Source organism: Cotesia typhae, unplaced genomic scaffold (assembly GCF_013202065.1).
Source record: "Cotesia typhae breed Kobodo isofemale line unplaced genomic scaffold, CoteBio_Ctyphae scaffold_45, whole genome shotgun sequence".
NCBI lineage: Eukaryota > Metazoa > Arthropoda > Insecta > Hymenoptera > Braconidae > Cotesia > Cotesia typhae.
In genome coordinates this window covers 2,874,690-2,887,933 of record NW_027423777.1, presented here as the reverse complement: position 1 = coordinate 2,887,933, position 13,244 = coordinate 2,874,690, and the positions used below count along the sequence as shown (strand labels likewise).

General features: G+C 31.2%; 3 protein-coding genes across 4 annotated transcripts; 2 read left to right on the top strand and 1 right to left on the bottom strand.

Moving 5' to 3' along the window:
* The first annotated feature begins 158 nt into the window (after window positions 1-158).
* Window positions 159-1,279, top strand: LOC141537035 (dynein axonemal assembly factor 19). The gene is made up of 3 exons (XM_074257874.1): window positions 159-312; window positions 367-521; window positions 986-1,279. Exons 1-3 carry the CDS (start codon window positions 160-162, stop codon window positions 1,254-1,256), a joined length of 579 nt encoding a protein of 192 aa, XP_074113975.1. The 5' UTR covers window position 159; the 3' UTR covers window positions 1,257-1,279.
* A 521-nt stretch (window positions 1,280-1,800) lies between these two features.
* LOC141536949 (putative phospholipid-transporting ATPase IIB) lies at window positions 1,801-9,222 on the top strand. Of its 2 annotated transcripts, XM_074257764.1 has the most exons (6): window positions 1,801-1,956; window positions 2,036-2,289; window positions 3,404-3,548; window positions 4,313-5,218; window positions 6,074-6,391; window positions 6,749-9,222. In XM_074257764.1, the coding sequence occupies exons 2-6, from the start codon at window positions 2,117-2,119 to the stop codon at window positions 8,501-8,503; spliced, it is 3,297 nt and encodes a 1,098-aa protein (XP_074113865.1). In that variant the 5' UTR covers window positions 1,801-1,956; window positions 2,036-2,116; the 3' UTR covers window positions 8,504-9,222. The 2 variants fall into 2 exon arrangements, with proteins under 2 accessions (XP_074113865.1, XP_074113866.1); XM_074257765.1 differs by lacking the exons at window positions 1,801-1,956; window positions 2,036-2,289 and adding an exon at window positions 2,940-3,191.
* Window positions 9,172-13,141, bottom strand: Phers-m (Phenylalanyl-tRNA synthetase, mitochondrial). Its single transcript, XM_074257766.1, has 5 exons — window positions 13,066-13,141; window positions 11,431-12,349; window positions 10,285-10,577; window positions 9,656-9,996; window positions 9,172-9,504 (listed from the first exon to the last, which is right to left on the bottom strand). Exons 2-4 carry the CDS (start codon window positions 12,152-12,154, stop codon window positions 9,700-9,702), a joined length of 1,314 nt encoding a protein of 437 aa, XP_074113867.1. The 5' UTR covers window positions 12,155-12,349; window positions 13,066-13,141; the 3' UTR covers window positions 9,172-9,504; window positions 9,656-9,699.
* Between the last annotated feature and the right edge of the window lie 103 nt (window positions 13,142-13,244).

The following is a 13,244-nucleotide window of genomic DNA, read 5'->3' as shown; positions in this document are numbered from 1 at the left end:
AAACAAAATATTTTTTAATTATTTAAATTTTAATATTAATAGAATTTACAGAATTCTCGTTGCTATGGCAACAAAATAAATAAATCGATAAAATACATCACGATTTATTTTGTGAATAAAATTTACTTTAAGAGGAATTTAAAATTTAATTAGCAAATTATGAATATTTTAAAAAAGCCGATTGATTACGAGGGCTTGGAGGAGGAACTTGAAGAGGCACTTAAAGAAGATACTTTGTATGAATTACGAAATAGCGCAAAATTGAGGGCTATTGAGCAACGAGTGCCTACTTACGAGCACTTCAGGCAAATGGCGAGTTGAACTATAATTATTTTATTTAATTTATATTAAATTAATTTATTTTAGGTGAATGGTGCGCATTTGAAACCGCTGGAGCCGAAAGACAAAGCTGAGAAGACGAAAATTTCTTGGAACCGAGAAAGTAGAAATTTTGGTTTTAAAAATTTTGAGGAAAAAAAAGGATTGATGGGTGTGAAAAATTGCCTAAAAGTGGGAGAAAATTTTTGAGGAATTTGGTCAGTATGGTAACAATAAGTTTGATGCGCTGTATGATAACAGGTAATGTGTGTTTATTTTAGAAACAATTTATAAATTTATTAAACATAAACTAAAAATTTTTTTGAAGAAAATCTTTAAAAAATTAAAAAATTATTTGACAGTTTTTAAAATTTGTTGAATATCAATGAATCTTTTTATCAACGTGTATATAAAAAAAAAAAAGAACTCGATTTTTTAATTTTTAAAAATTTTTTTTAAAGAACTTATATATTCAGATTTTAAAATTCTAACTATGAGAGGTGTAGCCACCTAGCGGGAACTTTTTTAACTAACCGTTAAATCGAATTTTTTTTTTTTTTTTAAATTATTAAATTTATTTTTTAAAACAATGATAGAAGAATTTTTTAACTATTATTAATTTAAATAGTAATTCTTCGTTTAATAATTTTTAATAATGAACTTTTAGAGCAAAATTGAGAGAGATGTTCAAGATAGAATTACCTGTGGATGTTTTGGGAGAATTTTTGAGCGTTTGTCTGGAAAATTTTGATGGAAATTCCGAAAAAATCGTTGAAATTCTTCAAGAAATCAGCGAGTGTCGCAGATTTCAATTGACCGCGACTTTCATGAACGAAAGTGATAAATTAACTTGCCAAAAATTATTTTGCCGACTGGTTTCTGAAGGAAGTTCGGTCGATAAGCTTGCTGATAAATTTCATGTGAATTTTAAGGAATAAAATTTTATTCAAGCTTAATAATTGTAAAATTTACCGGAAATTGTTTTATAAAAATTTCTTTGAATAATTAAATTTTCTTCCAAGTATATTTTAAAAAAAATTTTTTTTTTAATTTAAAAACTTAAAAAAAATATTTTAAAAAAATTGCACTTATAATTTTCAATAAAAAAAATTATCGAAATTTTCCGACTTCGGTTAATTTAATTTTCACCTAAAAAATATGTAAAAATATCTTTTAATAAATATAAAAATTAATTTAGCAGATATTAAATAATTTTAATAATTTTTTTTAACGAATAAATTATGGCAAAAAAAATTGACGCGTAAAAATTTTAAAAAATTAAAAAATGCAATTTTTTGAAAAAAATCTATTTGTCAGAAATAAAATTAAAATTTTTTAAAAATAATTTTTTTCTGCTAACTTTAATGTAAAATTTAATAAATTCAAATGACAGAAATTAAAAACCGCGCATGCGCAACAACAATGGCGTATTTTAAATAATAAAATGAAGATGGCTGCCTCCTTAGTGCTGTATTATTTTCACTTGCAAATACCCTGAAAGATCTTCCAACACTCCGCTCCAAAGTAATAAAAAAAAAAAACTACAAAATTAAATTAAAAATTGTGAAAAACTAAAAAAAAAAATTCAGTTAGCGCACAAGTCTCCTGAGTTTCGGTCTTCCAAGTGAAAAGTGACACGTATTACCAATTTTACGGCTTTAAATAATAATACTTGTGAACATAAATATAAATACTGACGAATCATAAAAATTTCTAGGTCGGATAATAAATATATCTAAAGTTCAATGAGATTGCTGCAGCCAATGTCAATTGTTAAGAATTCACCTACTGCAGCAGGATGAGGTTAGAAGAGATGCCACTGAGAATGACAACAGAGGACCGGGAGCGGGATTTTGAGATGGATGACGAGACTGATTATCTCATCCAGCCGGACGATAATTTTCGCCCGATTGTTAAACGGAATCGCCGGTTGAATGCCTGTGGACATTTTCTCAAGTGTCTTTTCTGCGGGTTAGTATTTTTATTTGACGTTTATTTAATTATTTTGCATTAAGATTAAAGTTTCGCGCCCTCTGACGTCAGAGATATCGATACTGTCATCTCGATTAATTTTTTCACGGTAATTGATAAATAATTAAATTTATTTTATCTGATTCTACTTATTAAGAAAAAAATTAGAAATAATTAAAATTGCAATTTTTTTTTAAATAATTTTTTTTAAGAAATTTTTTGATAAATAAAATTAAAAACTTTTCAAGTGTCTAATAGCTTCAATATCGTTAAATTACTGCAAAAAAAAATTGACCTGTAAAAATAAAAAATGCAATTTAAAAAAAAATTTTTAGAAAAAAATCTCAATTTTTATGTCATTAATTTTTTAATTTTTTAAGTGAATTTTTTTTTAATAATTTTAAAATTAAAAAAATTTAATTAAAAATTAATTTTTTTGAATTAATTTAATTCGCAATAAAAAATTTTGACAGGTCAGCTGATTTTTTAATTTTATAAATAATTTACTAAATCGACTTTTGGAGTATCGATATTAGCATGACGCACTTTGACTAGCAATAACAAAAATTAACTACAGTATGTGTCACAGATGCTATACTAAAATTATTGTTACTATGTATGTCAGTCTCAGCCAGTGTCAATTGTGTCAATAAATGACTAATTCTCTTGTTCTACTGCTTTATCTATTTTTAATATTTTAATTGTCTGTTTATCGATTATTCTTGACGTTATTATCTATTTAATTATAATTATTGCGGTCTATAATTATAATAGTAGTAATGTGAGTAGTTGGAAACAAGAAATAAATAAATAAGAATGGAAAATCAAAGTAACGTTATCAGAACGTCCAAGGAAGACATTCCTTTGATAACAAAACCACGAAATGCCAGATCGTGGGCAAGGTGATTTATTTTATTTGTTTATTTTTTCAGGCTTCTATTTTTTTTATTAAAAATTTTAATGAGTATTAATTATATAGTTATAATTTTTAATATTTTTATTTTAAAAAAAAAATCAATTGCTATAAAAAAAATTTTTTTAAAATTGAATTTTTTTTTACAATTTAAAAATTGTAAGCCAGTAGTTTGGAAATTTACTGATTATTGGTTTGCAGATGCTGTACATGGATGTGGAGAAGATGTCGGAGGGAACGAGAGTACAAGTCAAGGACAATCCACCTCGGAATGCCTATAACGGAGAAGTTTCCTACAAATGTCATCAGAAATCAGAAATATAACATTATTACTTTTTTACCTCTAGTAAGCTTGTCAACTTTTATTTTATAATTAATTAATTAATTTGGGCGCTTTATAGAATTGTATTTTTAAGTCTAGACTTAAATTTAATTGAATGTAACATCGGGATGAGCTTAGATCTTTAAAAATATCAATAATTAAGAAATGACCTTGTATCTTGTGAACTATTGACATTTTTAAAGATATAAGCTCATTCCGATGTTACACTCATCGAGAGCTTTCATTTGAGTACCCACATCAATTTTTCATATATTTCATATATTTATAGATATTATATATATATGTATATATGAAAAATATATTAAAAATGCATGTGGGTACTCAAATGAAAGCTCTTGATGAGTGTAACATTATTATGAGCTTATATTTCGTTATTTCGCCTTGTATCTTCTTAAATATCAACATTTTTTAAGATTTAAGCTCATTCCGATGTTACATTCATCAAGAGCTTTCATTTAAGTACCCACATCAATTTTTCATATATTTCATATATTTATAGATATTATATATATGTATATATGAAAAATATATGAAAAATGCATGTGGGTACTCAAATGAAAGCTTCTGATGAGTGTAACATCGGAATGAGCTTATATCTTTAAAAAAGTCAATAGTTAAGAAATTAGAGTGCAATTTAACTTATTATTTATTAAAGTAAAATTTTTTTTATTAATAATTTACAAGTCACATAGTGACTGCAAGGTTGCTAGTATTTAATAAATTAATTATGATATTTTTCTTATAAAAAAAATTTTTTTTTTTTTTAGGTATTATTCCAACAATTCAAATTCTTCTTAAACCTGTACTTTCTAATAATGGCGAGCTCGCAGTTCATCCCAGAAATAAGAATCGGCTACCTGTACACCTACTGGGGACCACTGTGCTTCGTTTTATCAGTAACAATCTGCCGAGAGGCAGTGGACGACTACCGGCGGTACAAAAGAGACAAAGAGATAAACAACCAGAAGTACCAGCGCCTCCTCCGAGGCACAGACCAGCTGGAATTGGTGCCGAGCTCGAAGCTGAAGGTCGGCGACATGATAATAGTCGAGAAGGGCCAGCGAGTGCCAGCAGACTTGGTGCTGCTTAAAACCACCGAGAAATCGGGAGCTTGTTTCGTGAGAACGGACCAACTGGACGGCGAGACAGACTGGAAGTTGCGGCTGGCGGTGCCTCAGACCCAGAAGCTGGACCATGACAGTCAGCTGTTCGACATAAAAGCCAGTCTGTACGTGGAGAAACCCCAGAAGGACATCCACGGGTTCATCGGGACGTTTACTCGCGAGGACGAAGGCACCAACGAGGAGAGTCTGGGGGTGGATAACACTCTCTGGGCCAACACAGCTGTTGCTTCTGGCTCAGCTCTGGGAATTGTTGTATACACTGGCCAGGAGACCCGGTCGCTGATGAATCATTCCGCTCCCAGGTCCAAGATCGGGCTGCTGGACAGAGAAATCAACCAGCTGACCAAGGTCCTCTTCTGCGCGGTGATAGGCCTCGCTCTGGTGATGATGTGCCTCAAGGGATTCGGTGGGCCTTGGTACTGCTACATGTTCCGCTTCGTCCTGCTCTTCTCCTATATCATCCCCATCAGCTTACGTATTAACCTCGACATGGGCAAGACCTTTTATGCCTGGACTATCCAGCGGGATAAGGAGATTGCGGGGACTGTGGTAAGGATAGTAGTCAATTGACCAACTGGAAAAAATGACCTTCGGTCATTTTTTCAATTTAATAGCCATTTAACGTAGTACCCTCGCCAGAGTCGTTTTCTTAGGATTTTTTAAAAATTTTGGCAGAATGTTCATATAATTCTGCATCGATTGGCGCAATTTGAAAATTTTTGACCATCTAGTTTCAGAGATATTTAATTTCAAAGTTTGAGTTTTGAACGCTCTTATACATTACGGGATATCTAAAAGTTTACCTACAAACATTTTTATATCTCAGAAACTTTTCTTAGGATCTTTTTAAAAAACTAGAGTAACGTTAACTAACAACTAAACAATTTTTTTAAAATAATTTCATTGATAATTACCACACAGTTTCACAGATATTTATTAATAAGTAATGAAAAATTTACCTAGACCAGAGTAGCCGAGGAAGGGATACGTTAATAAAGCTATGGCAACAACGCAAGTTTTGTGAGCCAAGAAAAAAGTATGAGACGCACATGCGCTGAAAAATTTGAAAAGTTTAATGTACGTTAGGTGTAATATTATAGTTATTAATTTTATTTATTTAAAAAAAAAATAACAATGATTATTTTATGAAAAGTATTTTTCTATATTTATTAAAAATTCAAAAAAGTTAACAATTTTAATTTAATAATATTTATTAATCTTTGATAAGTTATAAAAATAATAGTCAGATGAAATAATAAAAAATAGTAAAATTTTAAATCAGTTAATATATCAACACAAAAAATTTAATTACTGATTTTTTTTTTTTTTTTTTTTTTTAAAGAAAAAAAAAAAATGCTCGTGATTTGACCGAAGTTTAAAATGACTGTAATTTTAAATTACTAGGTAAGGACCACGACTATTCCTGAAGAACTCGGAAGGATTTCTTATCTGCTGAGCGACAAGACCGGAACTTTGACGCAGAACAAGATGGTCTTTAAGAAACTACACCTGGGAACTGCTTCCTATGGCCAGGAGACCTTTGATGAGATAACTAGTGTGCTTAAGAATTATTATCCCGTGGGCGGGGAAAATTCGCCCTCCAAGACGACCTTGAATCGCGGGAAGGTCAGGAGGAGTGAGAGCACTAGGATTTATGAAGCTGTTCATGCGCTAGCGCTTTGTCATAATGTCACGCCGGTTTATGATGATGTTAATAAACAGGTTTGTTTTTTTTTTATGATGATTAAATTATTTGTTTATTTTTTAAATAATTTATTAATTATTGATAATTTTTTTTGTGGTAATTATTTACATATTTTTTCCTTTTTTTTCATTAATTATAAAAAAAAATACTTATTTTTTTTTTTTTAATTTTAAAATAAAAAAAAAATTTTAATAATTTTCGTAAAAAAAATGATTGATAGAAAATTTTATTAAAAAATTAGCGATTAGATAAAATTATCAATTATTTTTTCAATTTTAAAATACTTATAAAAAAAAAATATTAATTTTTTTTTTTTAATTTAAAAATGAAAAAAAAATTTCAATAATTTTTGTAAAAAAAAAAAAATTTTCTAGCTGGACAACGTGAGCGTAGAAACAACAGAAACAGAAACAGGTTCAATCCAAAGCCAAACGGAGTCAGACCGTCATTACTACCCAGAACAACAGCGAAACTACCAAGCATCAAGCCCAGACGAAGTAGCCTTAGTCCGTTGGACGGAAGACATCGGCCTGACGTTATTCAGCCGCGACCGAACATCAATGCAATTAAAAGCGATCAACGGGCAAATCCTGTCATTCACAATCTTGCAAGTGTTTCCCTTCACCTCAGAAACAAAGCGAATGGGAATAATCGTAAAAGACGAGTCAAGCTCTGAAATAATGTTCTACTTAAAAGGAGCGGACGTGGTGATGTCAGGAATAGTCCAGTACAACGACTGGATGGACGAGGAGTGCGGGAACATGGCCCGCGAGGGTCTGCGAACGTTGGTGTTCGCAAAGAAGCACCTGAGCGAGGACCAGTACCTGGACTTTGAAACGCGGTACAACGCAGCGCGTTGCGCGATGAACGACAGGCCGACGCGCGTGGCAGCAGTGATCGAGTCCCTGGAGCGCGAGATGGAGCTGATCTGCGTGACTGGAGTCGAAGACCGCCTGCAGGACCGAGTGCGCCCGACCCTGGAGCTGCTCCGCAACGCGGGGATCAAAATCTGGATGCTGACCGGCGACAAGCTTGAAACCGCGACTTGCATCGCTAAATCTTCCAGGTTAGTCTCCAGAAATCAGAGCTTGCACGTGTTTAAGTCAGTAGTCTCCCGGACCGACGCCCACCTGGAGCTCAACACCTTCCGCAAGAAGCAGGACTGCGCGCTGGTGATCGGCGGGGACTCCCTTGAAGTCTGTCTCCAGTATTACCAGCAAGAATTCATGGAACTTGCTTGCGGGTCTCCAGCTGTCGTCTGCTGTCGCTGCTCTCCGACCCAGAAGGCCGACGTCGTCAAGCTGATCCAGAGTCACACTCAGAAAAGAACTGCCGCGGTCGGAGACGGAGGCAACGACGTGTCAATGATCCAAGCGGCCGACGCAGGAATCGGAATCGAGGGCCTGGAAGGAAGACAAGCTTCGCTGGCAGCTGACTTCTCTATCTCGCAGTTCAGCCACCTGTCGAACCTGCTGATCGTCCACGGACGAAGGAGCTACAAGCGCTCCGCAGCGCTCAGCCAGTTCGTCATCCACCGCGGGTTGATCATCTCGACAATGCAGGCTGTCTTCTCGGCCGTGTTCTACCTCTCCAGTGTCGCCCTCTACCAGGGGTTCCTGATAGTAGGGTACGCAACGCTCTTCACCATGTTCCCCGTGTTCTCCTTAGTCCTGGACAAAGACGTCAGCCGAGAGGTCGCTATCCGGTTCCCGGAACTCTACAAGGAACTCAGCAAGGGCCGCAGCTTGTCCTACAAGACTTTCTTCATGTGGGTTCTCATCAGTATTTATCAGGGAGGTGTCATCATGTACGGTGCCTTGGTTATGTTTGAGGACGAGTTCATCCACATTGTCGCCATTAGCTTCTCCGCGCTAGTTCTCACCGAACTCATCATGGTGGCGCTGACTATCAGAACCTGGCATCATATTATGGTTCTGGCTGAGTTCCTTTCTCTCGCGCTTTATCTTCTCAGCTTGTTTGTTCTCAAGGACTTTGACAGCGAATTTATCACCACCACTGACTTCTTGTGGAAGGTTCTCGTTATCACGTTGGTGTCTTGCTTGCCGCTTTATATTTTGAAATTCTTGAGGAAAAAATTCTCGCCGCCTAGTTATTCTAAGTTGTCGTGAATTTTTTTATTCTACAAGTGTACATTGTAAATGGTGGCACGTGTTATTAATATCCTTGGAGAAAATATCTCTGGTATAATATCCTTGAGACTAAATATGTTGGCCTATTTTTAGATAAACACACATAAATTTAAAATTTTTGGTGTTGCGCCATCTTTTTTTTTTTTTTCATGTTTATCCGTTATAGCGTGCTAAGGTAAAAGCCCCAATTATTGACACTATAAGACAAAGGTATGATTTTTTATTTTTTAAGGAAGTCCTTTCGCTCCAGTTGAGTCACAACTGTAGTCGTCAATATTCGATAAATTAAAATAAAAAAATCCATTAAAATTCATAAAATTAAAAAATAAATAGTACATGGAAAAAAACAAGATGACACTGGATATTATCCCAGATTATACTCAGTGATATCTGGATAATACTCAGTATAATCTGGATTATACTAGCTACTATCTAAAAAAATTTTTTTTTTCACTAGTAGATAAATAATAACTTTAACTATTTAAAAAAAATTAATTTTATGCATAATCTAATATTTTTTATTTAACATTGATGACGAAAGGACCTCCCTTAATATTTTATTGCAGTGATATTTTGTCCGGGGATATTAATGCACGTAACCTTGTAAATACTGAAGATCGTGTCGCGTTACAGGCGCTGTGAGGATGTTTTAAATTATTTTATAACATTGGATTTTTTTTTTTTTTTTTTTTTTTTAAGCATCTAAAAAATAAATAAGATTGTAAATTTTTTACTTGATTTAATTTACTTGTAAAAAAATATTTTTAAGTATTTAAATTTGACATCTTCACTTCTACTGTAACACGGCGCAATATTTATTTATATTTTTAATAAACTACTAAAAATAATCTTAATTTTTTTTTTTAAATATGTATTTTTACAAAATAAAAAAGTCCGCATCATTCCTCAAAAATGAAATTTTTAAAATTCCATTATCCTTGATAAATATTTAAAATAAAGAATGATGATACTTTTCATACCTGTAACAAAAAAAAAAAAAAAAAAATAGATGTGATAAGACAAAACTAAAAATTGTTAACTTATAATTTTTTTATTTAAACAAAATAACATTTGCTTTATTATGTTCTTTATAATTGCATTAAATAAAGTAATATATTAAATCTAATTTACCTGTTAATTTTACATAATTTATAAATATATATAAGTTCTGTCAATTATTTAATACGAAGCTCAACTTTTAGTTCACTAGCAGCAGCTTCTTGGATTTTTTTATGTACAGCAGAGACTTCTTTTTGCGTCAAAGTACGCTCCATGTGTCTATAGATAATTCTGTAGCAATGTGAGACTTTTTTAGTCTTGGGGTGCGTGAAATTGTCTATCAATGTTATCTGTTCGATTATATCGCTCCCGTGTTCTCGAGCCAGGTCGTAGAAGTCATTAGAAGAGTACTCTGTGTCTACTGGGAGCCAGAAGCTTATGTCATTTGCTAGTTGTGGATAAATACTGATTGGCTGAAATAAAAAATAATCATTTTTATAAATTGATGATACAAGGTCATTTCTTAATTATTGATATTTTTAAAGATCTAAGCTCATCCTGATGTTACACTCATCAAGAGCTTTCATTTGAGTACCCACATGCATTTTTCATATATTTATATATATTATATATATACATATATATATAATATATATAAATATATGAAAAATTGATGTGGGTACTCAAATGAAAGGTCTCGATGAGGGTGAGCTAGAGACATTTTTTTTTTTCTTAACAATATAGATTATTGCTCTCTATACCTTGTACTTGACAGGCGTATCAGGATCGTCAAACCTAAACTGGTTCAAGAATCCTGAGTCCTCGCTCCAGAACAACCTGATATCCTTGATATCATAGAAGCACATAGCAAGCCTCTCCAGCCCGAGTCCAAAGGCCCAGCCAATGCGGTCATTCACTCCTGAGTTTTTTAGAATCTCATGCCTTATGAGTCCACAACCCAGGACTTCTATCCACTGGTCGTTGTAGAAGACCTCCAACTCCCAGGACGGGTGAGTGAATGGGAAGTACTCGTCTTTCCAGCGATATTTAATTCCTAAAAATTATTTTAAATTTCAGCTGTTAAATATATTAATATTTTTTTTTAATAAATCATGACAAAAATATTTGTAAAAAAAATTTTATGGAAAAATTGTAAAAAAAAAAATATGAATAAAATTTTTTTTTTAATATTTTTTTTCAATTAATTTATTTATTAAAAAAAATATAAAAATTAAATATGATAAATTATAAAAAAAAAAAAAAAAAAATTGTGAAAAATATTAATTTTCCGCTAATTTAAAAAAAAAAAAACTATCATTGCAATTTTTTTTTAATATTTTTTTACAATTAATTTGTTAATTCAAAAAAATTAAAAAATAGAAGTAAAATTAAAAAAAAATTAATTAATGGAATTTTTGTTTAAATATTTGTCTAATAATATTGAATTTATTAAATAAAATCTAAAAATTAAGTGTTAAATTATAAAAAAAAAATTCCATATTTAAAAATTGTAAAAAAAAATTATAAAAATTAAAAAAAAAATTTTTTTACAATTAATTCGTTGAAAAAAAATTAATTTATGAAAAAAAATTCTACGTATAAAAATTGTAAAAAAAAACAATAATTGCAATTTTTTTAAATATTTTTTTATGAGGCTGAAGTTAGCAAACACTTGACAATTTTTTTATTTTTCTTGAAAAATCAACTAGGCATAGAAAATTATTTATAAAAATGTCATTTAAAAATTTTCAGAGCTTCTAAAGCTGAAATTTTTAAATAAAATTTTCTTGCAATAATTCGTTTGTTAAAAAATTAAAAAAAACTATCAGACGTCTCTGAACTTCAGTGTCAAATTTCTTAATTAAAAAAAATTAACAGTCTGTTAATTTTTCTCCTAAAAAACAGACCTGAGCCAAAAAGTGCCTGAGCAAGACCAACGAGAACAGTCTTCAATTCATGCTCCATAATCTTGATGGCCTCCAGAGTATGCACGGCCTGTTTCTCCTGGCTCTCCTTGCCTTTAGCTTCAAAGAGCTGCAAGCTCTCAGAACTGCAAACATTCTTGAAGACTTCTTCGCGCACACAAAGTCTGACAGCATCGACCTGGTGGAAAACGGGGTAGTGGGTCAAGTCTATTTCGTCCCTGCGATAGACGTCACCGACAACCAAAAAATTGTCCAGGCCCATTTTTATCAGCTCAACCTGGTGAGCAGTCGTGTGCGCTCTCAGCAAAGTCTCGCTGTTGACGTAGTAGCAGTCGTTCTTGCTCCTGCTGACATGGTCCCTGGGGATCAGCAGCGAGTCAAAGTTCTGGTACACGCTCACCATTGGCGGGAGGTTGTCGCACACGCTGAACGTCGGGTTCCCGCATTTATTTCTGAAGTTCTTGTAAAAATAGTTCACTATTTTTTGTCTGACATGCGACAGAGGGTGGTGCTCCCTCGTGTGCAGATTTTTCTCCAGCTTGGAAATTATCTTCGGGGTTAAATTCGTCCAGTCGTCTCTGGTGTATTTTTTCCCCAGGAGCTCGAGCTCTTCCGCGTATTTTTTGTTTGCTTTTGCCGCAGTTGAACAATTTCGGAGCAGCAATTTCAGCTGTTTGTTCCTGATTAGTTTTGCTAAAAGATACATTTTTTTTTATTATTATTTTAATTTTCTCACTTACTTTTTTAATGTCACTTTTTTTTTTTTTTTTTTTTTTTTTTTTTATTGTTACTGCGTTGTTCATTGTTTATAAATATATTATTGTTTTTATGTAAGTTGATGGTTAGTTATTTAAGTTTCTAGGTTGTATTCATTGATCTACTGCGCATGTGCGAGATAATCCTGAAAAAATATTAAAAATTATTAATTTAAAAAATTTTTTTTTTTTAATAATAAATTAATTATTGTATCTAAAAAATTTTTTTATGTCATTAAAAAATTTCATCTTTAAAAACTTCAAAAAATTATAAATGCAATTTTTTTTAAATAATTTTTTTGGCCTAATTTATTTAAAAAAAATTTTTTAATTACAAAAATTGAATTTAAAAAAAAATTGTCAGTTGTCAGTTAATTTCACTATCATAATTTGATGAAAATTAAATTAGTATATATTTAAAAATTTTATAACAAATAAACTGTAGCAAAAAAAAAGTTGACATGTAGAAATTTTAAAAAATTAATAAATGCAATTTTTTTGTTCAATGAAATTAAAAAATTCTATTTTTATAAAATAATTATGACATTAAAATTAATAATACTGAAGTTATCAATCAGCTGTTAATTTAAAAAATTTTTTTAATAAATTAATTACAATAAAAAAATGCTTCTAAAAATTTTCACTTGCAATTTTTAATTTTTAAAAGTGAAACTTTTTAATTTAATTTTTTTTATTAATTAAATTAGAACAAAAAAAGTATTTTTACAAAATTGCACGTATAATTTTTAAAACTTTCTACATGTGAAATTTTTTCAATAAATTTTTTTTGATAATTTTTTCAATAAAAAAAATTCGAAAAATTTTATTGTCATAAATTTTAAAAAATGTTTATTATAAATACCAAGTTTGTAAAAAATTTTTGCAGGATCAAGTTTTTGTAAACAGTAAATAAATAAAAGAACTATCAAAATGGCGTAAACATCTACAACCGGGAACAAGGGCCATCTTGAAAAAAAAAATACTAGCAGCGCCAACGGCGAAAAATTAAACTACGCTAAACGTCCGACTCAACTGTCATGT

Coding starts and splice junctions, on each gene's coding strand:
- Phers-m (XM_074257766.1), bottom strand. CDS start 12,154: ATGTATCTTTTAGCAAAACTAATCAGGAACAAACAGCTGAAATTGCTG. Junction 10,578..11,430: donor TCAGGCACTTTTTGGCTCAG/GTCTGTTTTTTA, acceptor AATAATTTTTAG/GAATTAAATATCGCTGGAAA. Junction 9,997..10,284: donor ATACGCCTGTCAAGTACAAG/GTATAGAGAGCA, acceptor TTTTTATTTCAG/CCAATCAGTATTTATCCACA.
- LOC141537035 (XM_074257874.1), top strand. CDS start 160: ATGAATATTTTAAAAAAGCCGATTGATTACGAGGGCTTGGAGGAGGAA. Junction 313..366: donor ACGAGCACTTCAGGCAAATG/GCGAGTTGAACT, acceptor AATTTATTTTAG/GTGAATGGTGCGCATTTGAA. Junction 522..985: donor TGCCTAAAAGTGGGAGAAAA/TTTTTGAGGAAT, acceptor ATGAACTTTTAG/AGCAAAATTGAGAGAGATGT.
- LOC141536949 (XM_074257764.1), top strand. CDS start 2,117: ATGAGGTTAGAAGAGATGCCACTGAGAATGACAACAGAGGACCGGGAG. Junction 3,549..4,312: donor TTATTACTTTTTTACCTCTA/GTAAGCTTGTCA, acceptor TTTTTTTTTTAG/GTATTATTCCAACAATTCAA. Junction 5,219..6,073: donor AGGAGATTGCGGGGACTGTG/GTAAGGATAGTA, acceptor TTAAATTACTAG/GTAAGGACCACGACTATTCC.